At 39.7% G+C, this 26,457-nt stretch overlaps 1 protein-coding gene across 1 annotated transcript; it reads left to right on the top strand.

The window, feature by feature from the left end:
* The first annotated feature begins 1,053 nt into the window (after positions 1-1,053).
* On the top strand, positions 1,054-26,457 carry nlk1 (nemo-like kinase, type 1). Its single transcript, XM_063018765.1, has 11 exons — positions 1,054-1,726; positions 2,701-2,830; positions 3,870-3,925; positions 4,453-4,559; positions 5,080-5,165; positions 15,135-15,344; positions 16,481-16,582; positions 19,620-19,706; positions 20,888-21,086; positions 25,740-25,833; positions 25,918-26,457. Exons 1-11 carry the CDS (start codon positions 1,416-1,418, stop codon positions 25,964-25,966), a joined length of 1,431 nt encoding a protein of 476 aa, XP_062874835.1. The 5' UTR covers positions 1,054-1,415; the 3' UTR covers positions 25,967-26,457.

Raw genomic sequence — 26,457 nt, 5'->3', positions numbered from 1 at the left:
AATATTAACATTTTCTTAGGTTTTGCTTAACTTACCTCTTCATAAATGCGCTTTTTTGTGTTCTCTGGTTTGTGATAATGTATTTGTGATCAAATACATTAAAAGCATGAATCTTTGTGGAGTGCAGTAAGGTAATTACTGTTATTAAAAACATCAAATTTCAGAAAACTAACAAAATAGAACATTGTTTTTAAAAACTCAAAAATCTAAAATTACAAATGTAAACTGCAACAAGAAAATTTGTCTTGTTAAATGGATCCATGTTATAGATTCGTCATTTTAAGAATTTTATTATTTAATTTTTGTAATCATTTAAATTCTTGCTACATATCTAATAATGAAAATAAATGTTTCTTACTAAAAAAGAATAATAAGGAATCTGTCGAATCAACGACTCGTTTCGGAGTCGACTCTCTTTTACAATTAGGGAACCGATTTATTTTGGAATCGACTCCAAGCGCTAGTGTTTCCAACAGCTGATTGCAGATAAAGCGAAAGGAAGGGGCCAGGACTCCACTGGAACAAGTTGAGGGAATACCTGTTAACACGGCGATTGAGTATAACAGCCAATTAAAAATAATGCTTATTTTGGTCGAATAATGTCGGGTGATTGCAGCGTTTATATGAGCCGGCTTGCATGGAAGTAGTCTAGCTTTAGCAAGTCGGCTAACTATAAACATATCTTTATATGGAAGCGGTTTAGATTATTTTTAGGCATCGACATATATTTGTTAATCTAGAAACATATATAAAGATACACTCTGCATGTACAAAGCAAAAATCAAAGCTGCTACATGTTTCATTAACCGGCTAACCTGGGTCGCACAGCTGAGCTAACGTTAGCTAGCAAACAAAGATGATTAGCTAACATCGCACTGGAAAACCAATGCCATACGTCTGAACAATTTGCATATTCTCTTCAGACAAATATTCACAGATATGTAAATCTAAATATGAACGCAACGCTTGTTTTCACCAGTTATTCACAATTTGTATGCATTCTGTTGCTCAAGTTAATGTCAGTTGTTACTTTGCTGCACTGGACGTCGTATAGTATACACAACTGACTAGCCGATAGCTTAGCTAGACAAAACTCTAGGACTGGCTCTGACCGGATAGTTAGCCGCGTCTCAATTATTATTTAGTTTCCTTGTTTCAGGAGTCACATGCTTCCTCGTAGTGGTCCATTCCGCTAAGCGTCAAACTACACAGTAGCTACCTCATTTAGTCAGTTTCTCTGAAAAAACTTTTAACAGCTTGGATTGAATGGTGTTACCCAAGATCAATTCCTTGCCGTTCAAATAATTAATGTTTTAACTTGCGTGTATTTGAAGTTTTCCACTTTTACAATAGTGTTTTAATGGGAGTAATATCACGTAGCCAAAACTCCCGCATCGCCGGTTCGCTTTAACATAATGGCGTTTCATGGCTCCCGGCCCGCACTGTGTGGAAACTTGTTCCCGGGGTCGACCCTGGGACACAAATATTTCTGTGTAAACAACTCAACAGGCAATAACGCAACTTGCAGCGGTCCAAACGCCCCCCAAAACCCAGCTGGACCCAGTCAACCCGCCGAGACTCCTCGACACCCGACAAATATCGGAGGAAGCACAGGCGGGGGAGCAGCGGTGCCTCAGCCTCACAGCAATACGGCCAGCGAGGTGCCCAGCCCAGCCGAGATGGAGCCTGATAGACCCATCGGCTACGGAGCTTTCGGGGTGGTCTGGTAAGTGTAGTCACTCCAGAAACTTGTTTTTTCACGAACCTTTGTTTTTTGTATATTGTAGCGCGGACCACCGCTTACAAGGTAATATTTAGGTTGTGGACAGTTCTCAGCTCAACAAGGTCAGTTTCTTACTACCTGTCTATCAGAGCAAAATGACATTTACTGATGCATAAATTATGCTTTGTACTATTCCCAGTACAGAAGTTCACTACCAGCAAACAGTCTATCAGTGAGGAAGAGTAATCACTGACCTGGTTTTATTTAGGTTGTGAGCGTGTATCAGCACAACAGTGTCCAATCACCACTGTGATGATGACCCTGGCAGTCTGCTATATCCACAGGATCACTGCTACTGAAAAGATACATATAAAAGTTTAACAAGACTAAAATTGTTCACTTTACCCATTATACATTCTACAGCTAAACCACTGAAAGGTGTGGTAAAAAAAAGTCACTGAACTAAGATGTTGATGGCTTTTTATCTGTTCATTTGGCGATGTCCTATGCATAAGCATCACTGTAAAGTTTAGAATGTTCTGTAGTACATTTAATAATGTAATAATTCCTGAATTCATCATTAACAATTTTTATCAAGTGTACTATTACAAGAAACTAATTTTAGTCATGCAAGGTTTGTTTCTGTTGGAACACTAAATAGTTATTAGCCACCACTGCAACACACAATTTTTACTAAATTAGAATAAAACACATTTATTTGGTTTACTGTTGTATCACAGTATCACAAATCCACTTATATTCTGCATGAAGTCTTAACTTTTAAATAATATAATTAAAATGAATAATTATTTTCTGTAATTTATTCAGAAAGGTACATTTGATCTGATTAATGATATTACAAATGCATAGCAATGTTATATTTACTCTTCTACAGTTTGTCAGGTAACCTTTACAAAAAAACAAAACTATTTGCTTCAACTGTAAGCGAAACCATATCCACTGTATTTATCCACCAGGTCAGTGACGGACCCCCGTGATGGCCGAAAGGTGGCCCTCAAGAAGATGCCAAACGTCTTCCAGAATCTGGTCTCCTGCAAGCGGGTTTTTAGGGAGCTTCGCATGTTGTGCTTTTTCAAACACGACAACGTGAGTACTTTTACCTAGAGCACTTTTTCACATCGTGCCATCTACAAATTGTCAAGTTTAAAATTTTATATACTTCATAACTGAAGAACTACCACCCTGCCGAGCTTAGGCGATACTCAGATGTGTCATTACAGAGTTACTTTAAAGCTCCAAGGGTACAAACCCAGTTCCAAAAAAGTTGAACACTAGGTAAAAGCAAATAAAAACTAAAAGCAGTTTACTGGCTTGTGACCAGGCATTCCCTTACATACTGGGGTTTGTTGCTTTGCGTTCACTTGCAATATGTTCACTTCATCACCAGTAATAAAATGATCTGCAGTTTAAGCCCCAGTGACCAGTAATGTTTAGGCTGTTTGCTGTGTGTTATTGACATCCCGAAATGCTTACAACTTCTCCTGGCTCAAGCCCATCTGAGATGTTTGACCAAAAAACAGATTTTCAACAGTCCACATTTCAGATTGTTTTTGGAATGATTGTGTTTTTAGGGTCAAAGACAAAGTTCCATTTTGATTGTTACCAAAACAAAGTTTAAGTCTGTCATGGTATGTGTTGTGTCAGTGCCAGCTACATGACTAAATTGCAAATGTGTTTAGGCACCATCAATGCTGAGGGGTAAAAATGTTTTTGGAGTAACACACTACCATCTAGAAAGCAATGCCAAGACACATGATGCACATTAAATCAGTGGGCAGGTGCTAGACTGGCTTGTAGAAGCAGTAAAAATAATCATCCACAATTACAACAGTTGGTGTCCTCAGTTTCCAAATGATTACAAAACATAGTTTAAATATTTTAGTTACAAAAATTGTAACAAAGTGGTAACCTTCCTGTCCTGCCTTTTTTGCATTTTATGCAGCAGCCTTTTTTTATATTTAACAAATTAAGCTAATATTTTGTTTACCTTAAAAAAAAGAGTTGCAATCCATTGCTGTCTGATTTTATTGAAATTTTTTTTATTATCTCAACCCTTTTGGAATTGGGTTTGATCATATACGTACTAGATGTGATTGAGTTTAATTATTGTGATATGTGTTCACAGGTGCTATCTGCTTTGGATATTCTGCAGCCTCCACAGATTGACTGCTTTGAAGAGATGTATCCTTTATAATTGCAGCATCATTGAATCTCAGTTAATTGGATTTTTTTAATTTGCTGTTACTGTCAGTCTCTCACCTGTGATTGAGTTTTGTGGCACTGTCTAGCAGTATGTTTATCCTCATTGTGTTGTGAAATAAGAGTTAAAGGGGTTTAAATTAAATCCCAAATTTCGCAGATTTTATCAGCTACACACTCTTAAAACCTGAAACATATGTTTTCATGCTGTTACACAGGAAAATTAAGTGAAAACACCACACATCTTGTTCAGGAAAGAAGGGGAACATAAATGCCCCTTTTAGCAGCAATGACTGCAACCAATTCTGGTCAAATAATAGCAGGCCAGTCTTTTACTGTAACTAGTAAAGGCTTCACTAGTTTGTTGTGATGTATTGCATGATGTAGCTGTATATCCGTATACGTTACCTAATATTCTATTGTTTCTGTATCATGCATCTCTGATAGAAATTGTTAAACTGTGTGTGACTATTGTACAGAAATATGTGTCTTGACTAGTTGTACTGTAGATATGTAATAACAGAGCTGTTGCAAAGTGACCTGCACAAAGTTATAGTGTCGCCTCAGCCTCTCACCACTGACCACATAAAAGTGTTCCTCTACCAGATACTCAGGGGTGAGTTCCCAAGTAAAAACAAAACAAGATAATTCTATGTCATGTCATCATTGCGTTTTTTATTGATGTTCAGGACATTAGCATGTTTTCTTTAATTCTGCCTGTACTTGCACTGTTTTAGGAAATGGACATTACATTATAAAGTTTAAAACTTAAGGATAAAACCTGACGTCTTCCCTGTCATCCAGCATATATACAATATGTGTTTTTATACTGGTTGCACCCCTTACTGCATAATACTGTACAAATATGACTGTTAAACTGATTCAAATTTGCTTTTATTAGCTTTCACATCCTGTGTTTAAAATGCGTTAACTGTCAATTAGCAGTGCAGCAGAAATCACAGAAGGGCAAATAAATGTTTGAAAAATAGTCATTTCTAAAACACTAAAAAAAATTATGATGCTTTATCAGTGTAGCAAATATATGGGGGCTTTGTGCATTGCCAGAATATTTTGTATGGAAATTTCTGTTTGTGCAAATCAGCTTTCTTTTTAAAGAGGTGTTTTCTTTTCCTTAGGCCTGAAATACCTTCACTCTGCTGGTATTCTGCACAGAGACATTAAACCAGGAAACCTGCTGGTCAACAGCAACTGTCTGCTTAAGGTATGTTCTCATTAATTTTTTATACAATGTTTCCAATTTAATTGAAAACATCACAAAGGAAAGATATTTAATGTTTTACCATATTAACTTTTTTTTTTTTTTAAGTATAGACTAATTTCTAATTTTATACCTGTAACACATTCCGAAAAGGTTGAGACAGGAGCAGTATTAGAGTGTTGTGGAATCAAACTTTCATTCATTTTAAATTTTCTCCTTATGATTTAGTTTAAAACATTAACACAAGGCTTAATGTAATGATCTTGAACATCATGCATTCTCTTATGCAAAAGCTTCCAGCTTATTTGAGGTCTAATGATTCATTGCAACTGTTTTTTTTCAATCCCCACCAAAGATTTTCTAGTAAATTTAAGGCCACTCCATAACCAAGCTTTGGTTGAGTTAAAAGTGTAACTGGGATTATTGCACATGGTAATAATCGGACTTTTCAGCAAAAAGCATAACATTTCTCCTCAAAATGCCTTGGTGTTTTTGTAAATCTATGGTGCCAGTCACAGGGTCAAGACTGCCGATTCCTGCAGCAGTAAAACATCACCACATCACTGACCCACCTTCATTCTTCTGCATTCTTTTACTGATGTGTATGGCCAAACAGGTGCAGTTGTGATTAGACTGGCAGTCAACTCTGTCTGTGCTTCTTGGTCAAGAATGGTGTGCGTTACGGAGTTCAGCCAGTCCTTGGTTGTTAAGTGATTTTATGGTTGCAACTGACGCATTTGCAGCTTTCAACAGGTCATCCTGTAAGTTAAGCAGGGTTTTTTTTGTTGTGCTAATGAAAAAGCCTCTGGACAAAATGTTATTCTTTCATGGCAAAACAGGCATAGATTTGTAGGCATCAGCTACATTTGTGTAAACTTGGTCCAAAGTTTTTTTTTTGTCCCCTTGTGGTGTAGAGGACATTCTGATGAAACTTTGGAAGTCCAGATCTTAAACTGCAGTGATTAAAGTCCCCGGCAACAATAAAAGCTCCTTCTGGGTGCATAGTGTAAAGTGGCTAACAGCAGCACAAAGGTCTTTCATATCTACGTTAGCATCAGCATCCGGGGGGGTATGAACTGCAGCAGCGAAACTTGTGGAAGATAGAAGGGTCTACACTTTATAACCAAGTATTCTAGGTCAGCAGAGCAGTAGGTGTTAACTTGCTCCATGCACCGTGTTTTGTTTACATGAATGCAAACACAACCACCGCTGCTCTTACCCGATGCTGTTGCTACTCTATCAGCTCTGAAGATAGCGTGCTCCTCCAGTTTCACCTCGCATCATTGTTTAGCCATGTTTCCCAAGTGCAGTATATGACAACAGTGATCCTGGACTGTTAAGCAACTAAATGTTATATCAAATAACAATGAAAATAAATTTTGCTTTCATAACTCAGTTAATGTCCTCTGTTTTCAGACAGCAACGGAATGTTTTTAAAAGACAGTTAATATAACAAGGCAAACATGCCCCTGTCCCAATTGTAGGAACATGCAGCCATCAAATTTTGGTAATAATAATCTAATGATAATAATTTCATAGTCTTGTATCTATATACACACACAAACAAAACAAAAAATCCATGTATTTACTAAAATGTCTTTTTTTTAATGTTATTTATTTAATTATTAAGTTTAATTTGCTTTGCTTTCTGGTTGACAGCTATTACTATTACTCTCACAACATTAGGGTAGTAGGGGAGGGGTAATGCATAGCCACTACTTACTAAAGTTGTTTGGAGTATAACCCAGTCAGGTCACTGACTGGGTTACACAAGGACAATATTCTTTCAATGTGTTTTCCTTGGCCAGTGAGTTGCCTGATTACACAGGGAAATTGACTATGCAAAACAAATGGAACGAGTTGGCAAATTAATGTGTTGGATGATATTAATGCCAGTCATGATCCTGACCTCATGAATGCTTAAAAACTCTGAAATATATATATATATACAGTATATATATAGGATATATACAGTGTATATATATATACAGTGTATCACAAAGGTGAGTACACCCCTCACATTTCTGCAGATATTTAAGTATATCTTTTCATGGGACAACACTGACAAAATGACACTTTGACACAATGAAAAGTAGTCTGTGTGCAGCTTATATAACAGTGTACATTTATTCTTCCCTCAAAATAACTCAATATACAGCCATTAATGTCTAAACCACCGGCAACAAAAGTGAGTACACCCCTAAGAGACTACACCCCTAAATGTCCAAATTGAGCACTGCTTGTCATTTTATAGTGTTACTAGGTCTCAGGTGTGCATAGGGAGCAGGTGTGTTCAATTTAGTAGTACAGCTCTCACACTCTCTCATACTGGTCACTGAAAGTTCCAACATGGCACCTCATGGCAAAGAACTCTCTGAGGATCTTAAAAGACGAATTGTTGCGCTACATGAAGATGGCCAAGGCTACAAGAAGATTGCCAACACCCTGAAACTGAGCTGCAGCACAGTGGCCAAGATCATCCAGCGTTTTAAAAGAGCAGGGTCCACTCAGAACAGACCTCGCGTTGGTCGTCCAAAGAAGCTGAGTGCACGTGCTCAGCGTCACATCCAACTGCTGTCTTTGAAAGATAGGTGCAGGAGTGCTGTCAGCATTACTGCAGAGATTGAAAAGGTGGGGGGTCAGCCTGTCAGTGCTCAGACCATACGCCGCACACTACATCAAATTGGTCTGCACGGCTGTCACCCCAGAAGGAAGCCTCTTCTGAAGTCTCTACACAAGAAAGCCCGCAAACAGTTTGCTGAAGACATGTCAACAAAGGACATGGATTACTGGAACCATGTCCTATGGTCTGATGAGACCAAGATTAATTTGTTTGGTTCAGATGGTCTCAAGCATGTGTGGCGGCAATCAGGTGAGGAGTACAAAGATAAGTGTGTCATGCCTACAGTCAAGCATGGTGGTGGGAATGCCATGGTCTGGGGCTGCATGAGTGCAGCAGGTGTTGGGGAGTTACATTTCATTGAGGGACACATTAACTCCAATATGTACTGTGAAATACTGAAGCAGAGCATGATCCCCTCCCTCCGGAAACTGGGTCGCAGGGCAGTGTTCCAGCATGATAATGACCCCAAACACACCTCTAAGACGACCACTGCTTTATTGAAGAGGCTGAGGGTAAAGGTGATGAACTGGCCAAGCATGTCTCCAGACCTAAACCCAATAGAACATCTTTGGGGCATCCTCAAGCGGAAGGTGGAGGAGCGCAAAGTCTCGAATATCTGCCAGCTCCGTGATGTCGTCATGGAGGAGTAAAAAAGCATTCCAGTGGCAACCTGTGAAGCTCTGGTAAACTCCATGCCCAGGACAGTTAAGGCAGTTCTGGGAAATAATGGTGGCCACACAAAATATTGACACTTCAGGAACTTTCACTAAGGGGTGTACTCACTTTTGTTGCTGGTGGTTTAGACATTAATGGCTGTATATTGAGTTATTTTGAGGGAAGAATAAATTTACACTGTTATATAAGCTGCACACAGACTACTTTTCATTGTGTCAAAGTGTCATTTTGTCAGTGTTGTCCCATGAAAAGATATACTTAAATATCTGCAAAAATGTGAGGGGTGTACTCACTTTTGTGATACACTGTATATATATATATATATATATATATATATATATATATATATATATATATATATATATATACACATACAGTGTATCACAAAAGTGAGTACACCCCTCACATTTCTGCAGATATTGAAGTATATCTTTTCATGGGACAACACTGACTAAATGACACTTTGACACAATGAAAAGTAGTCTGTGTGCAGCTTATATAACAGTGTAAATTTATTCTTCCCTCAAAATAACTCAATATACAGCCATTAATGTCTAAACCACCGGCAACAAAAGTGAGTACACCCCTTAGTGAAAGTTCCTGAAGTGTCAATATTTTGTGTGGCCACCATTATTTCCCAGAACTGCCTTAACTCTCCTGGGTATGAAGTTTACCAGAGCTTCACAGGTTGCCACTGGAATGCTTTTCCACTCCTCCATGATGACATCACGGAGCTGGCGGATATTCGAGACTTTGCGCTCCTCCACCTTCCGCTTGAGGATGCCCCAAAGATGTTCTATTGGGTTTAGGTCTGGAGACATGCTTGGCCAGTCCATCACCTTTACCCTCAGCCTCTTCAATAAAGCAGTGGTCGTCTTAGAGGTGTGTTTGGGGTCATTATCATGCTGGAACACTGCCCTGCGACCCAGTTTCCGGAGGGAGGGGATCATGCTCTGCTTCAGTATTTCACAGTACATATTGGAGTTCATGTGTCCCTCAATGAAATGTAACTCCCCAACACCTGCTGCACTCATGCAGCCCCAGACCATGGCATTCCCACCACCATGCTTGACTGTAGGCATGACACACTTATCTTTGTACTCCTCACCTGATTGCCGCCACACATGCTTGAGACCATCTGAACCAAACAAATTAATCTTGGTCTCATCAGACCATAGGACATGGTTCCAGTAATCCATGTCCTTTGTTGACATGTCTTCAGCAAACTGTTTGCGGGCTTTCTTGTGTAGAGACTTCAGAAGAGGCTTCCTTCTGGGGTGACAGCCATGCAGACCAATTTGATGTAGTGTGCGGCGTATGGTCTGAGCACTGACAGGCTGACCCCCCACCTTTTCAATCTCTGCAGCAATGCTGACAGCACTCCTGCGCCTATCTTTCAAACACAGCAGTTGGATGTGACGCTGAGCACGTGCACTCAGCTTCTTTGGACGACCAACGCGAGGTCTGTTCTGAGTGGACCCTGCTCTTTTAAAACGCTGGATGATCTTGGCCACTGTGCTGCAGCTCAGTTTCAGGGTGTTGGCAATCTTCTTGTAGCCTTGGCCATCTTCATGTAGCGCAACAATTCGTCTTTTAAGATCCTCAGAGAGTTCTTTGCCATGAGGTGCCATGTTGGAACTTTCAGTGACCAGTATGAGAGAGTGTGAGAGCTGTACTACTGAATTGAACACACCTGCTCCCTATGCACACCTGAGACCTAGTAACACTAACAAATCACTTGACATTTTGGAGGGAAAATGACAAGCAGTGCTCAATTCGGACATTTAGGCGTGTAGTCTCTTAGGGGTGTACTCACTTTTGTTGCCGGTGGTTTAGACATTAATGGCTGTATATTGAGTTATTTTGAGGGAAGAATAAATTTACACTGTTATATAAGCTGCACACAGACTACTTTTCATTGTGTCAAAGTGTCATTTTGTCAGTGTTGTCCCATGAAAAGATATACTTAAATATCTGCAGAAATGTGAGGGGTGTACTCACTTTTGTGATACACTGTACATACATACATACATACATACATACATACATACATACATACATACATACATACAGTGTATCACAAAAGTGAGTACACCCCTCACATTTCTGCAGATATTTAAGTATATCTTTTCATGGGACAACACTGACAAAATGACACTTTGACACAATGAAAAGTAGTCTGTGTGCAGCTTATATAACAGTGTAAATTTATTCTTCCCTCAAAATAACTCAATATACAGCCATTAATGTCTAAACCACAGGCAACAAAAGTGAGTACACCCCTAAGAGACTACACCCCTAAATGTCCAAATTGAGCACTGCTTGTCATTTTCCCTCCAAAATGTCATGTCACTCGTTAGTGTTACTAGGTCTCAGGTGTGCATAGGGAGCAGGTGTGTTCAATTTAGTAGTACAGCTCTCACACTCTCTCATACTGGTCACTGAAAGTTCCAACATGGCACCTCATGGCAAAGAACTCTCTGAGGATCTTAAAAGACGAATTGTTGCGCTACATGAAGATGGCCAAGGCTACAAGAAGATTGCCAACACCCTGAAACTGAGCTGCAGCACAGTGGCCAAGATCATCCAGCGTTTTAAAAGAGCAGGGTCCACTCAGAACAGACCTCGCGTTGGTCGTCCAAAGAAGCTGAGTGCACGTGCTCAGCGTCACATCCAACTGCTGTGTTTGAAAGATAGGCGCAGGAGTGCTGTCAGCATTGCTGCAGAGATTGAAAAGGTGGGGGGTCAGCCTGTCAGTGCTCAGACCATACGCCGCACACTACATCAAATTGGTCTGCATGGCTGTCACCCCAGAAGGAAGCCTCTTCTGAAGTCTCTACACAAGAAAGCCCGCAAACAGTTTGCTGAAGACATGTCAACAAAGGACATGGATTACTGGAACCATGTCCTATGGTCTGATGAGACCAAGATTAATTTGTTTGGTTCAGATGGTCTCAAGCATGTGTGGCGGCAATCAGGTGAGGAGTACAAAGATAAGTGTGTCATGCCTACAGTCAAGCATGGTGGTGGGAATGCCATGGTCTGGGGCTGCATGAGTGCAGCAGGTGTTGGGGAGTTACATTTCATTGAGGGACACATGAACTCCAATATGTACTGTGAAATACTGAAGCAGAGCATGATCCCCTCCCTCCGGAAACTGGGTCGCAGGGCAGTGTTCCAGCATGATAATGACCCCAAACACACCTCTAAGACAACCACTGCTTTATTGAAGAGGCTGAGGGTAAAGGTGATGGACTGGCCAAGCATGTCTCCAGACCTAAACCCAATAGAACATTTTTGGGGCATCCTCAAGCGGAAGGTGGAGGAGCGCAAAGTCTCGAATATCCGCCAGCTCCGTGATGTCGTCATGGAGGAGTGGAAAAGCATTCCAGTGGCAACCTGTGAAGCTCTGGTAAACTCCATGCCCAGGAGAGTTAAGGCAGTTCTGGGGAATAATGGTGGCCACACAAAATATTGACACTTCAGGAACTTTCACTAAGGGGTGTACTCACTTTTGTTGCCGGTGGTTTAGACATTAATGGCTGTATATTGAGTTATTTTGAGGGAAGAATAAATTTACACTGTTATATAAGCTGCACACAGACTACTTTTCATTGTGTCAAAGTGTCATTTTGTCAGTGTTGTCCCATGAAAAGATATACTTAAATATCTGCAGAAATGTGAGGGGTGTACTCACTTTTGTGATACACTGTACATACATACATACATACATACATACATACATACATACAGGGGTTGGACAAAATAACTGAAACACCTGGTTTTAGACCACAATAATTTATTAGTATGGTGTAGGGCCTCCTTTTGCAGCCAATACAGCGTCAATTCGTCTTGGAAATGACATATACAAGTCCTGCACAGTGGTCAGAGGGATTTTAAGCCATTCTTCTTGCAGGATAGTGGCCAGGTCACTACGTGATGCTGGTGGAGGAAAACGTTTCCTGACTCGCTTCTCCAAAACACCCCAAAGTGGCTCAATAATATTTAGATCTGGTGACTGTGCAGGCCATGGGAGATGTTCAACTTCACTTTCATGTTCATCAAACCAATCTTTCACCAGTCTTGCTGTGTGTATTGGTGCATTGTCATCCTGATACACGGCACCGCCATTGGATGCACATGGTCCTCCAGAATGGTTCGGTAGTCCTTGGCAGTGACGCGCCCATCTAGCACAAGTATTGGGCCAAGGGAATGCCATGATATGGCAGCCCAAACCATCACTGATCCACCCCCATGCTTCACTCTGGGCATGCAACAGTCTGGGTGGTACGCTTCTTTGGGGCTTCTCCACACCGTAACTCTCCCGGATGTGGGGAAAACAGTAAAGGTGGACTAATCAGAGAACAATACATGTTTCACATTGTCCACAGCCCAAGATTTGCGCTTCTTGCACCATTGAAACCGACGTTTGGCATTGGCACGAGTGACCGAAGGTTTGGCTATAGCAGCCCGGCCGTGTATATTGACCCTGTGGAGCTCCCGACGGACAGTTCTGGTGGAAACAGGAGAGTTGAGGTGCACATTTAATTCTGCCGTGATTTGGGCAGCCGTGGTTTTATGTTTTTTGGATACAATCCGGGTTAGCACCCGAACATCCCTTTCAGACAGCTTCCTCTTGCGTCCACAGTTAATCCTGTTGGATGTGGTTTGTCCTTCTTGGTGGTATGCTGACATTACCCTGGATACCGTGGCTCTTGATACATCACAAAGACTTGCTATCTTGGTCACAGATGCGCCAGCAAGACGTGCACCAACAATTTATCCTCTTTTGAACTCTGGTATGTCACCCATAATGTTGTGTGCATTGCAATATTTTGAGCAAAACTGTGCTCTTACCCTGATAATTGAACCTTCACACTCTGCTCTTACTGGTGCAATGTGCAATTAATGAAGATTGGCCACCAGACTGGTCCAATTTAGCCATGAAACCTCCCACACTAAAATGACAGGTGTTTCAGTTATTTTGTCCAACCCCTGTACATACATACATACATACATACATACATACATACAGGGGTTGGACAATGAAACTGAAACACCTGGTTTTAGACCACAATAATTTATTAGTATGGTGTAGGGCCTCCTTTTGCGGCCAATACAGCATCAATTCGTCTTGGAAATGACATATACAAGTCCTGCACAGTGGTCAGAGGGATTTTAAGCCATTCTTCTTGCAGGATAGTGGCCAGGTCACTACGTGATGCTGGTGGAGGAAAACGTTTCCTGACTCGCTTCTCCAAAACACCCCAAAGTGGCTCAATAATATTTAGATCTGGTGACTGTGCAGGCCATGGGAGATGTTCAACTTCACTTTCATGTTCATCAAACCAATCTTTCACCAGTCTTGCTGTGTGTATTGGTGCATTGTCATCCTGATACACGGCACCGCCTTCAGGATACAATGTTTGAACCATTGGATGCACATGGTCCTCCAGAATGGTTCGGTAGTCCTTGGCAGTGACGCGCCCATCTAGCACAAGTATTGGGCCAAGGGAATGCCATGATATGGCAGCCCAAACCATCACTGATCCACCCCCATGCTTCACTCTGGGCATGCAACAGTCTGGGTGGTACGCTTCTTTGGGGCTTCTCCACACCGTAACTCTCCCGGATGTGGGGAAAACAGTAAAGGTGGACTCATCAGAGAACAATACATGTTTCACATTGTCCACAGCCCAAGATTTGCGCTCCTTGCACCATTGAAACCGACGTTTGGCATTGGCACGAGTGACCAAAGGTTTGGCTATAGCAGCCCGGCCGTGTATATTGACCCTGTGGAGCTCCCGACGGACAGTTCTGGTGGAAACAGGAGAGTTGAGGTGCACATTTAATTCTGCCGTGATTTGGGCAGCCGTGGTTTTGTTTTTTGGGTACAATCCGGGTTAGCACCCGAACATCCCTTTCAGACAGCTTCCTCTTGCGTCCACAGTTAATCCTGTTGGATGTGGTTTGTCCTTCTTGGTGGTATGCTGACATTACCCTGGATACCGTGGCTCTTGATACATCACAAAGACTTGCTGTCTTGGTCACAGATGCGCCAGCAAGACGTGCACCAACAATTTGTCCTCTTTTGAACTCTGGTATGTCACCCATAATGTTGTGTGCATTGCAATATTTTGAGCAAAACTGTGCTCTTACCCTGCTAATTGAACCTTCACACTCTGCTCTTACTGGTGCAATGTGCAATTAATGAAGATTGGCCACCAGACTGGTCCAATTTAGCCATGAAACCTCCCACACTAAAATGACAGGTGTTTCAGTTTCATTGTCCAACCCCTGTATATATATATATATATATATATATATATATATATATATATATATATATTATTATTTTTTCAAAGACATAGTTATTTAACAATCTTTAAAATTCAATTTAAATTTAAATTCATTTAAAATTAATAACTCAGTGGTTAAGGTTCTTGACTAATGTTTAGAAGGTTGTTGGTTCAAGCCCAAGTTGCCGCTGTTGGACTGTTGAGCAAGACCCTTAACCATTAGTTGTAAATCTCTTTAGATAAAGGCATCTGCTAAATGACATGTTATTATAATATAAAACCTTGAAAGACTTACTGTTATTTCAAAGCACTTACCAAGACTGTACTGTTTTAGTGACGATATAATTATAATTCTTACCCCCTCCCCCCAAACAGATTTGTGACTTTGGGCTAGCCCGAGTCGAGGAGCCAGACACCTCTCGTCACATGACTCAGGAAGTTGTGACTCAGTACTATAGGGCTCCGGAGGTTCTGATGGGTTCACGACATTATGGCTCAGCTATAGATATCTGGTCTGTAGGCTGCATCTTTGCTGAGTTACTGGGACGCCGAATCCTCTTCCAGGCTCAGAGCCCCATCCAACAGGTACTGACCTACATCTGCGCACACACACAGTGTGGGCATTTTCTTCCTATCAATTTAGCCTGGCTGTTATAAAACACACATTTACTAGATTAGTATACTAGTTTGAAAGATGGACCAAATTAAAATGTGTGTACCTTTTTTTTTAATGCCTTTAACTATCCTTCAACAGATCGTAACATGATTAGGGTGAAATTACTGTGTTGGTAGACTGCACTTTTACTTGCAATGATAATGAAATAATTAAGAGAACAAAATGACTACTAGAAGAAATGACTGGTTAGATGCTGTGTCAATAATATTGCACAAAACCCACACTACAGAACTAACTGGTTTAATAGTAAGAGAACCTACTGTTTACACCCCCTAAAGGTTCCCCCTGATTGATTCCTGTTATTTTGGCTGATGCGTGTTGTGATTGTGTGGCATTAACAATCTGAGCCATTTGGCTTTTGTCTGTTTTATAAATGCACAATAATTTCTATAAATTAATTCCTAAGTCCTAAATGTGTTAAGTGTCCAAAATAAAAGATTCAATTCGATTGAGGATATATTTGGTTGTCTTCTTGGTTGTCCAAAAAAAGTACAATACCTCAATGTACTAGATATTTATTGATTTAAGCCAGCCTTTTAACTCAAATGTTAACCAAGTCATGATGGTTTTTATTAAATATATTTTTAGTCTGGCTAAATATTTTAGTTTTTAATCTTTGCTGATACATTACTATAAACAACATGGATTAAAATTTTTGTAAGCATGTGGGGTTGCTTGGCAGGTGGCACCTCACAGCAAGAAAGTCAGGTGTTCTCCCTGTGTCTGAGTGGGTTTTCTCCAGGAGCTTGCTTTCCTCCCACAGTCTAAAAACATATAAGTTTGGTGAATTGGCTACACAAAGTTGCCCGTAATTGTGTTTGATATTAAACTTAAACTGATAATTTGTTTAACCAGTAACTACCTGTCCTGTCATAAATGTAACCGAAGTGTAAAACATGTTAAAATTCTAAAAAACAAACAAACAGTTACCAAGTAGTCAAATAAGAATGTACCACAGAGCTGGCAAAACAAGCACATACATTTGATAAATAAGTTGATATGTGATAACTTGTTTTTAATTACATGCTACTTTGTCTGTGTGTAGTTGGACCTGATAACTGATTTACTGGGCACTCCTCCACTGTCTGCTATGGCATCTGCATGTGAAGGAGCTCGAGCACACATCTTAAAAGGACCTCACAAACCGGTAATATTTATTTCCAGCAATCTACCCCACCAAATGTTTTTTAATCTGTTTTACTGTTACCTCACCCACAAAGGACCAATTGAAGTGAGATAGGGAATTTTTAGGGAGATTAGTGAAGGCATGATAACTAAAATGACCGTGGTAATACTGCATTTTATTTGTTTTGTTTTTTGTTTGTAAGTAGTTGCGTGAATTACTGCTGGTGATAGATCTTTATGGACTGGTGTATATTTTTATATCCTGTGCACAATAAAGAAGAAAAAGAAAGAAAAGTTAAACTTCTGACTTTCTGCTCTGTTCCTACTAATATTTCAACACAGTAACCTCCAGGCCACTTTGCCAAGTTACCACGGGTAGGGTAGCCTGTAGTAATATTAGTGTGCTTAGACACATTTCCTTTCCTGTGGATGCTTTGTTTTATCTACAAACATAATCATTCTCCTGTTGTTAAAACAGATCAGTAAGGGTTGTAAGTATTCTTCAGGTAATGAAAATACAGGGTGATGGACTAAATATCATAAATTCACAACAATGTAATATCAAGAAATTAATAACCAGTAATGCCAGCCTTTGTCTTCACCACAGTTTTTATTCTTCTGTGAATGCTGTAATTATCTATAACTTATGGATGAAAAGGATACATTTTATACAGTATATAGTGAGACCTATGGCAAGTAATTCACATAATAGTAAAATCTGTATTTGGGAAGGCTGTGAATGATTGATCTCAATGTTGTGTTTAATAACTGCTGCATTATATTAGTAGTATGCATTTAAAAACTTGTCACTGCTGATATGAACATAATTTGGTGAGGACCACAGAATCATCGCCGTTTTAAGGTTTTTGTTTAATAGACTGACTGTCATAAAGGGGTAGATTATTAACTTTTGAATTTTGCATTTTAAAAAATGAACTGTTCAAGCAAAGTAGTTTATATAATAAACGTTACTGGAAGAACTGTTTAAAAATCCAGGAACATGCTGATTTTTTTTACTAATTCAATGTCACTACTGTGTTAAGAATTATTCAACACCCAAGTAATATCTGCTTATTGGTCATATGGTGGACCTATTAATTAATGGATGGTAGTGAGATTGCAATCCTTAGTCAAATTCATTTTAGTGTGGACTGATCAGTTTGTTTATCTTCATGCATCTGGCTGAAGAGATTGTAACTACAGCAGTAAAACATTATTCACATAATTTAAGAATAATTCAAGGCTGTTTTATAAACACATTTTACCCCTGCAAAACAAAATTTTTTTTCCAAATATATGTCCATCATAAAAATGTCCCCTGTAAGACTGAGAACAATTGTCCTGGTTTACTGTAAGTTATTTTTAATCTAACTTTAATCTATCCCTTAATCTATCGTAACTATTTGCTGTGATTTAAAATTTAGCAAATGACCAATATCTTCTGTATCATTGTTTGTTCAAAATGAGTATTAGTGATTTGTATCAGTTTAAGTAATATATCCTCAGACCTATTTTACCATAGTGTAGGCTTGATGGCATTTAAAACACTTGAAGCTTGAATTAAATCTCAACTACAATTCTAATTAGACAACTCAATTTATTTCATTTTATTGTTCACAACTTATAGCTACTTTGGCACCTAAGCATCTAACCACTAAGCCGATGCGCATACCAGTTAGATAAAATTTCAACACCAGCAATAGTGTTAAGACTTTTTGAATAATATTACTTATTTGGGACATAGCAACTGTTAAAACAATGCAGTTACATATGTGGAAAGAAATATTGTGAAATAAAAAGTGCTTGTTTTTCAATGCACAGTCAGAATAAATAAAATATTCATTAAAAAAAACTTATGTTATTGTAAAGTTACAAATTAAGCCTTTAATTCTTTACTGAAATTACACTGATACATACACACTGGCCCAAAAATACATTATTAAGCCCTCATACTGTCCTTGTTGCCTGCCTATAAACACACCAAATATGTTAGGGTGTTTTACAATTTACTGATACCCCTTTTCCACCAAAAAAAACCGTGGTTCTTGAACCGGTTCTGTTCAGGTTTCTCTGAACCTTGGTGTTCTGTAGAGAACCGACCCGCGTTTCCACCAGTTTTTGAGAACCAAGCAGCGTCATCATCGGTCGGTGTTACTTACTAAGAGTTAAGAGAAGTAATAACATGGCGGAGTGTGTGGATTATGTGCGAGCATTTGTGCTGCTGTTACAGATGTTTGTTTTTATGTAAAAAGCAGCGATCTAACTATCGGTGATAAGAATACGTGACTTGTTTGTCTGTTGTTTTCTTTAGTTTATTGACGTGAGAGGAGTTTTGCGCTTCGGTTTCACCGCGACATCATTGAAGTTCCACAACATGAACATTAATCTGTGTGAAATAAACATCAAATCCACTCTAAAATACCACATGTATCTGTGTTTAGCTGGATTTACTTCACGTGTGTTTATGCAGCTCGGGGAGTTGAAAAAGCTTCATGCTTTATTTCTCACGTTAAGCGGTGTTCGTTCTGTCCGGGTCTCTCTTATCTCGTAATATCACACAATTTACCTTTTTAAAGGCGCTTTGAAAATATCAGCGGCAAACTGGTTCAAAATGTAATCAGGTGAAGTTTAAAAGATAAAAATGCAGCATTACGCTCCATATGAGACTCCAGCAGACGGCATTGTTGCTAACGCGCTATGCTGTACAACATGACACGCCCACTGACGGACGTCACGGTTCGGGCAGAAAAACCAAGTATTCTGTGGTGCCAGATTGGCCCGCTAGTTCGCTGTCTGGAACCTCTTTTTTCCGGTGGAAACACGCGGAACCGGTTCAAAATCAAGTTCGGGAACCGGAACGGGCTCCGTGCCGCGTCGGTGGAAAAGGGGTATCAGTATTAACTTTTTAACGTTTACTATTTTGATGGTGCAGTGCAGAACTAAAAAAACTAGCTCAGTATCTTGAGATACCTGAATTTTTATAAATGTTTACACTCTGACTTATTGTTTATTTATCTTGTTTATTTCCCTTACCTCCACTCTGTCATCCTCTCTGATAGCCTTCACTCTCAGTTCTGTACATGCTGTCAGATGGAGCTACTCATGAGGCAATTCATCTGTTGTGCCGCATGCTAGTTTTTGATCCAGTAAGTGTACACACACACCTCTGCATTATCAAGTCATTAATTTATTTAACTGTGTTTGAGAGAGATACCTTAAACCCTGTTAGTACAAATGCAAATAATTAATTGCTAAGGGTGGGCAAAATCCTTTCACAATACAAATAATTTATATCACAGTTTTGTGATTATAAAGTGGTAGAAATTCTTGCTAATGTTTTACTGGTTACTATTAGATTTAAAAAACTGAACCAGGTTTAAACAGCAGAGCTGATGTGCCTTGTAAGTGTAATCCTGGAATAATCTTTAAATGAATTATCTGTATCATGTTCCTTATCTTCTTGTCTATCACGAAATTATACACAGCTGTCTGGACTATTTAAGACAGTTTATAGCACATTTGTCTTCACTGATCAACATAACTGACTGTAGTTCATATGTTTCTGTACATGTTTTCGCCTCACTCTACCCTATCCATCAATTAAAAATGGACCTGTATATTAGATGCAGCAGTGTTGTTGGGATTTTTAAACATGTTTGTGGCAATGCTGGTAGGAGACGAAGGTTTTGACCAAAAATACAAAGCCAAAAGAGTCATATGATCAAAATTTGTTCAGTGAAGTAAAAGGTAAAAACACTGCTGAAGTCTAACTGTACACCTACAATATGTGCAAACAGGGTGTTCCTGACAGAGGCCAGCAAGTGTAAAGCATGTTTAGAGATTCACTGCTGCACCATCACCCAAATGACCATAAGCCTGCTTGATGTTTCTTGTCAACCATGTTCATCAATATACTCCCTTCTCTTCCCCACCCCCAAGTTAAACTGCCTCCACTGTTCTAGGAGAACAGTGTATGTGGTAACTTGTGCACATTCAGTAAGAAGAGCATTGTGAGGTCAGGTTCAAATTTTAGTGTAGTTAAGGTCAGGGCTTAGTTCAGACTATTACTTTTCTTCACACCAAACTTGTCAAACCATGTCTTTTATTGACCTACCTTTGTGCACAGGGCTACAGTGATAAACAGAAAAGGGCCTTCCCCAAATGGTTACCAGAAAGTTGGAAGCATATCCAGTGTTTTTTAGCAATGGACAAATGAACACAATAATTAGGATAGGTGTTTACATATGTTCACATGAGCCATACACTACACGTTTGTTATAGATTTAAGGTTGCAGATTCTGATGTGTGTTTGTGTGTGTGCGCATAGGCAAAGCGCATCTCGGGTAGCGACGCTCTCTCTCACCCGTATTTGGACGAGGGTCGGCTGAGGTACCACACATGCATGTGTAAGTGCTGCTATTCTGTGCCCAGCGGCAGAGTCTACACGCGGGACTTCGAGCCTGCGGCTGAGCGTCCTTTCAGCCACAGCTACGAGGATAGTATGCTCTCAGTCTGGCAGGGCAAAGGTTACTATACTTCTTACTCTTTATTAAACTCTTACTCTTTTATACGGTTCATTTTATTCTTGATTTTACTGCTTGATTGTTTGACAAATCTAATTCTTAAAGTATCTTATATGCTTCTTTTAAAATGTGTTTTCCCCCCAATTGTTTTTCCAACCTAGACGTATCCAATTATCTGATTTGTATTTCCGCCTGTACTGCTGTATACCTCCACTTCTGACCAAAGAGGGCAGAAACTAAAACATGCCCCCTCTGACATGTGTGCAGTAGCTGACCAGTTCTTTTTACCTGCCCGAGGCAGGTTCATAAAGGGATTTATATCAGTCATGCACCAATCTTCAGTATCCGTTGTCTAATTGTACAGGCATTACCAATCAGCCAGCAGAGGAGCCGTCATGGTCTGTGTAGGCATGCAGGCGATCGTTAGCAGAGCTGAGTTTCGAACTCTCATTTGGACTCGAGATGTCAGCACTGGTGGTTCGTTTAAAAAATTGATTATTTTATTAAATATTCAAAAGTGAAAACTGGCCTACACATTGAAACTATTAAAACTGGAAAGGTCAGAGTGCAAACAGTAAAATAACTCTTCAATACAGTATGCCATGATGTTACTTAACTTCAGACTTTTCATTGTTCTTTTATCTAATCTACATTTTGTTTAATTAGATTGCCAGAGCAATGCAGTGCAGCAGTAAAATAATCAATTTATTATTATTTTTTACATATCTTGAGCAGTTGAAGGGATGTTAAATACACTTAACATTTTGATGTGGGCAAGCTACCTTAATAATAACTACATTATTTCTGTTTTTGTGCTGCATCGGTTACTAAACACCTTTCAGTACAGTTACTGATAGTTAAATAATGAAACAAGCTTTTATCTTCTTGCAGTAATCTGATTGTTGACACACTCTGTGTTAATTTTGGCAACCTTTTGGAAATTTTGCTTTTACATCCTTAATTGCTCAGTCAAGTAATAACACTTTCTCAACTTATACATATGAATATACACAATGCCGATTTACTAAATGCATTTTGTGGTGATACTTTTAATTTGATTTATATTCCAGTTCTCTTTTTTTTGCTGCTGAACTTTCTCCACGACCTGTGACTATAGGGCCTCAGCAGCCCCCTTATATATTATTGTAGGGCCAGTAGAATTCTCATAACAAAATATGCATACAAATATATTTTTTACACAGAAGTGAGTACACCCCTCACATTTTTGTAAATATTTTATTGTATCTTTTCATGGGACAACACTGAAGATATGACACTTTGATACAATGTAGTCAGTGTACAGCTTGTATAACGAGTTATTTTGAGGGCACAGCAAATTTACACTAACACACAGCCATTAATGTCTAAACCGCTGGCAACAAAAGTGAGTACACCCCTAATTGAAAATGGACAATTTGTGCCCAATTAGCCATTTTCCCTCCCCGGTGTGTCATGTGACTCGTTAGTGTTACAAGGTGTCAGGTGTGAATGGGGAGCAGGTGTTTTAAATTTGGTGTTATTGCTCTCACACTCTCTCATACTGGTCACTGGAAGTTCAACATGGCACCTCATGGCAAACAACTCCCTGAGGATCTGAAAAAAATAATTGTTGCTAGGGCTGTCGCGCTAACCGCAATTTTGAAGTACCGCGGTATAGACCAGCCAACCGCAGGGCATGCCAAGCAACCGCAACACCGCGATGTTCATGTTTTTTCTTTCTTTTTCTTTTTGTTGTTGCAGGGTCCATCTTGTTTTACGCTTACATTCGGGCGTAATAAATGTTAAATAAATTCATAATGAAAATGAGCTAAGTGTCATTTTCCCACAACCTGTTCGCATGTGTTGCTGCTGAGTGTCAGGCTTTGTGTTTTAAAATGGAAACAATGGCAACACTAATTATAGGCAAGTTTATTAATGATCAAATTGAGTTTACACTCAATAAAATACTTGTAATTTAGACTATATTTAAACAGCCTTGGCGTACTAAAACACTTAATGACGGTTAATATGGCATTGCAGCCTGCAAATATTCTCTTGCTGGCTTGCTGGAATGATTTAAATGTATTTTTTCGTTGAATAAAAATGTATTGAAACGAATAATAACTTAAAATGTAGTATATATTGTTATGTTAATTACACCTACTAAATAGATGGTTAATAGTGGCGCGACAACCAGGCTCTCCTCTGCTCTCTAAAGTCGCATGCAGGTACAGTACACGTGTGTATTAGTGCAACGAGCACACCATCAGAGAGAGTTTTTAGTGCCGTCGGGAACATCGCTACCCCACTCGGATCCTCTCTGAAACCACATCAGGTGAACATGTTGGTTTTTCTAGCGTGCATGATAACGCAGGTTTAAGGTCTTACAGACTTTATTCTTTATTCTATTTTTTTTTTTTTTTTACCATATTTTGATTAGATGTGCATTTAAAATATTTAGCCTAAACACTTTTTTTTTTTCGTTTCACAGTGTAAATCTAGCCTAGGCTAGAAGCTAAATTTAAACCTTTTTTTAATAGAGAAAATACGTGCATTCTTATTGCGCATCCCTGCTCTGTTCTGTATTTAACAATAAACACGCATTTGATTTGTCTTAAAGCTGTTTCATCTTTGTCATTAAAAAGCAATCATATACCGAATCATAGCCTAACAATAAAGCTTGTTTATATAGCTCTAAAATCCAGATAAATTAAGTAATTAAAAAAAATATATATATATATGGCAATAATATTGCATACCGCGGTGTTGAGCCACGCTAAATACTGAAAGGGGAAATTCTTTCACCGCGACAGCCCTAATTGTTGCTCTACATAAAGATGGCCAACACCCTGAAACTGAGCTGCAGCACGGTGGCCAAGACCATACAGCGGTTTAACAGGACAGGTTCCACTCAGATCAGGCCTTGCCATGGTCGACCAAAGAAGTTGAATGCACATGCTCAGCGTCATATCCAGAGGTTGTCTTTTGAAAATAGACGTAGGAGTGCTGCCAGCATTGCTGCAGAGGTTAAAGGGGTGGGGGGTCAGCCTGTCGGTACTCAGACCATACGCCGCACACTGTATCAAATTGGTCAGCACGGCTGTCATCCCAGAAGCAAGATAATGCCTAAGAAAGCCCGCAAACAGTTTGCTGAAGACAAGCAGACTGAGGACATGAATTACTGGAACCATGTCCTGTGGTCTGATTAGACCAAGATAAACTTATTTGGTTCAGATGGTGTCAAGCGTGTGTGGCGGCAACCAGGTGAGGAGTACAAAGACAAGTGTGTCTTGCCTACAGTCAAGCATGGTGGTGGGAGTGTCATGGTTTGGGGCTGCATGAGTGCTGCCGGCTGTGGGGAGCTACAGTTCATTGAGGGAACCATGAACGCCAACATGTACTGTGACATACTGAAGCAGAGCATGATCCCCTTCCTTCGGAAACTGGGCCGCAGGGCAGTATTACAACATGATAACGACCCCAAACACACCTCCAAGACGACCACTGCCTTGCTAAAGAAACTGAGGGTAAAGGTGCTGGACTGGCCAAGCATGTCTCCAGACCTAAACCCTATTGAGCATCTGTGGGGCATCCTCAAACGGAAGGTGGAGGAGCGCAAGATCTCTAACATCCACCAGCTCCGTGATGTCATCATGGAGGAGTGGAAGAGGATTCCAGTGGCAACCTGTGAAGCTCTAGTGAACTCCATGCCCAAGAGAGTTAAGGCAGTGCTGGAAAATAATGGTGGCCACACAAAATATTGACACTGGGCACAATTTGGCCATTTTCACTTAGGGTTGTACTCACTTTTGTTGCCAGCGGTTTAGACATTAATGGCTGTGTGTTGAGTTATTTTGAGGGCACAGCAAATTTACACTGTTATACAAGCTCTTGTATAACAGTGTAAATTTGCTGTGCCCTCAAAATAACTCAACACACAGCCATTAATGTCTAAACCGCTGGCAACAAAAGTTATGTAAAAAGCAACTTTACATTATATCGAAGTGTCATATCTTCAGTGCTGTCCCATGAAAAGATATAATAAATATCCGCTATCCGATATTCCGCTTGCACACTAGCACCGAGTTTCTGAACTCCTCAGTTCGAAACTCCGTGTTGCCTCCAGTCGACTGGGCGCCATCTAGTGGGCATAATTGGCAGTGCCTGCAGCAGATACTAATTGGCCACAGTATCTGCAGGGTGGGGGTCGGACTATGTGTGGGTCTTCATACGCTGTGTAAGGACCCTGATTGGCGGAAGAGATGCCTGTGCAGAAAGCATGGGCGAAAAGAGGAGGGCTGTACGCGTGTTGTAAGAGGCATGTACAGCGACGTGCTCTCCTCAGATGCAATCTGGTATCTCTGGTAGCAGCGGAAGACAAAATTGAGTGTGCTAAATCGGGGGAAAAATGGGGAGAAAATGCATTAAAAAAATAAAAAATAAATAAAAATAAAAATAAATATATATATACGTATATATATATATATATATATATATATATATATAGCACAAGCTAAGCCCATAGGCCTTATAAAACTCTTTAACACAAGTTTAATCCACGAAACAACAAATGTTCCAGTCTTGTTTCTAAATTTAGACGGGAAAAAGTGGTTACAGAACATGGAAAATGAATTTTAAACAATAAACATTAATCATGTTCTTTCCTGTTTTTTTCAGAGCTTATTCATCGTTTCATTACTGAACACCAGCAGGGCAAACGAGTGCCTTTGTGCATCAACCCCCAGAGTGCAGCCTTTAAAAGCTTTATTAGGTAAATAAAAAAAAAAAAAACTGAACCAAAAGACCCTGTTCATTTTTTTTTTATTTCACTAACCTCTCTGTCCTCCCTTTACAGGTCTACAGCTTGGCATTCCTCTAAAGTATCCAGGAAAGAAGAGAGATGAGAAATAAAAATATACGTTCAAATAAGAAACAGAGGTGACGTTTACTATAGGAGCATGCTTGTGCTTCAGAGTAACGACTGTTTACTTTTGGTTCTTATTGGATTATATAGGAACAAAAGCCTAAACTCATTGCCAAGCTTGGCACAGGAACAACATTGTCCAAAAACCTACAGTACCTGTTTCTGTAGACATTTTTTTCCAATAGTGATGATTCACAAATGCTGCTGAGAACATTTTTATACTGACTGAGCTTGATTATGAAAAGTTTTGAATTTGAAAAGAGATCTTTTCATGGATTGAAGACAATGCCACATATTTGTGTTTGTCCCTCAATGTTGTGCAATACCAGTGTGTATGTGTGGGGGGGGAGTAGTATTTGTGGGCTTTAACTGCCTTTTAGAAACATGTCACAGTTGCTTTGTTTAATGTCTTTGCTACGCTACTATGTTTCATTAAGAGATTCAAGTTTTTTGTCCTCACCACATTTTTAT

This window comes from Trichomycterus rosablanca, chromosome 22 (assembly GCF_030014385.1).
Source record: "Trichomycterus rosablanca isolate fTriRos1 chromosome 22, fTriRos1.hap1, whole genome shotgun sequence".
Taxonomy (NCBI): domain Eukaryota; kingdom Metazoa; phylum Chordata; class Actinopteri; order Siluriformes; family Trichomycteridae; genus Trichomycterus; species Trichomycterus rosablanca.
This window is presented reverse-complemented; position numbering and strand designations above follow the sequence as displayed.

Bases quoted from the DNA above. Each gene is read 5' to 3' on its own strand.
- nlk1 (XM_063018765.1), top strand. From the start codon at position 1,416: ATGGCGTTTCATGGCTCCCGGCCCGCACTGTGTGGAAACTTGTTCCCG. The intron at 1,727-2,700 runs GTAAGTGTAGTC...TTTATCCACCAG, and splicing joins GGAGCTTTCGGGGTGGTCTG to GTCAGTGACGGACCCCCGTG. The intron at 16,583-19,619 runs GTAATATTTATT...CCTCTCTGATAG, and splicing joins TAAAAGGACCTCACAAACCG to CCTTCACTCTCAGTTCTGTA.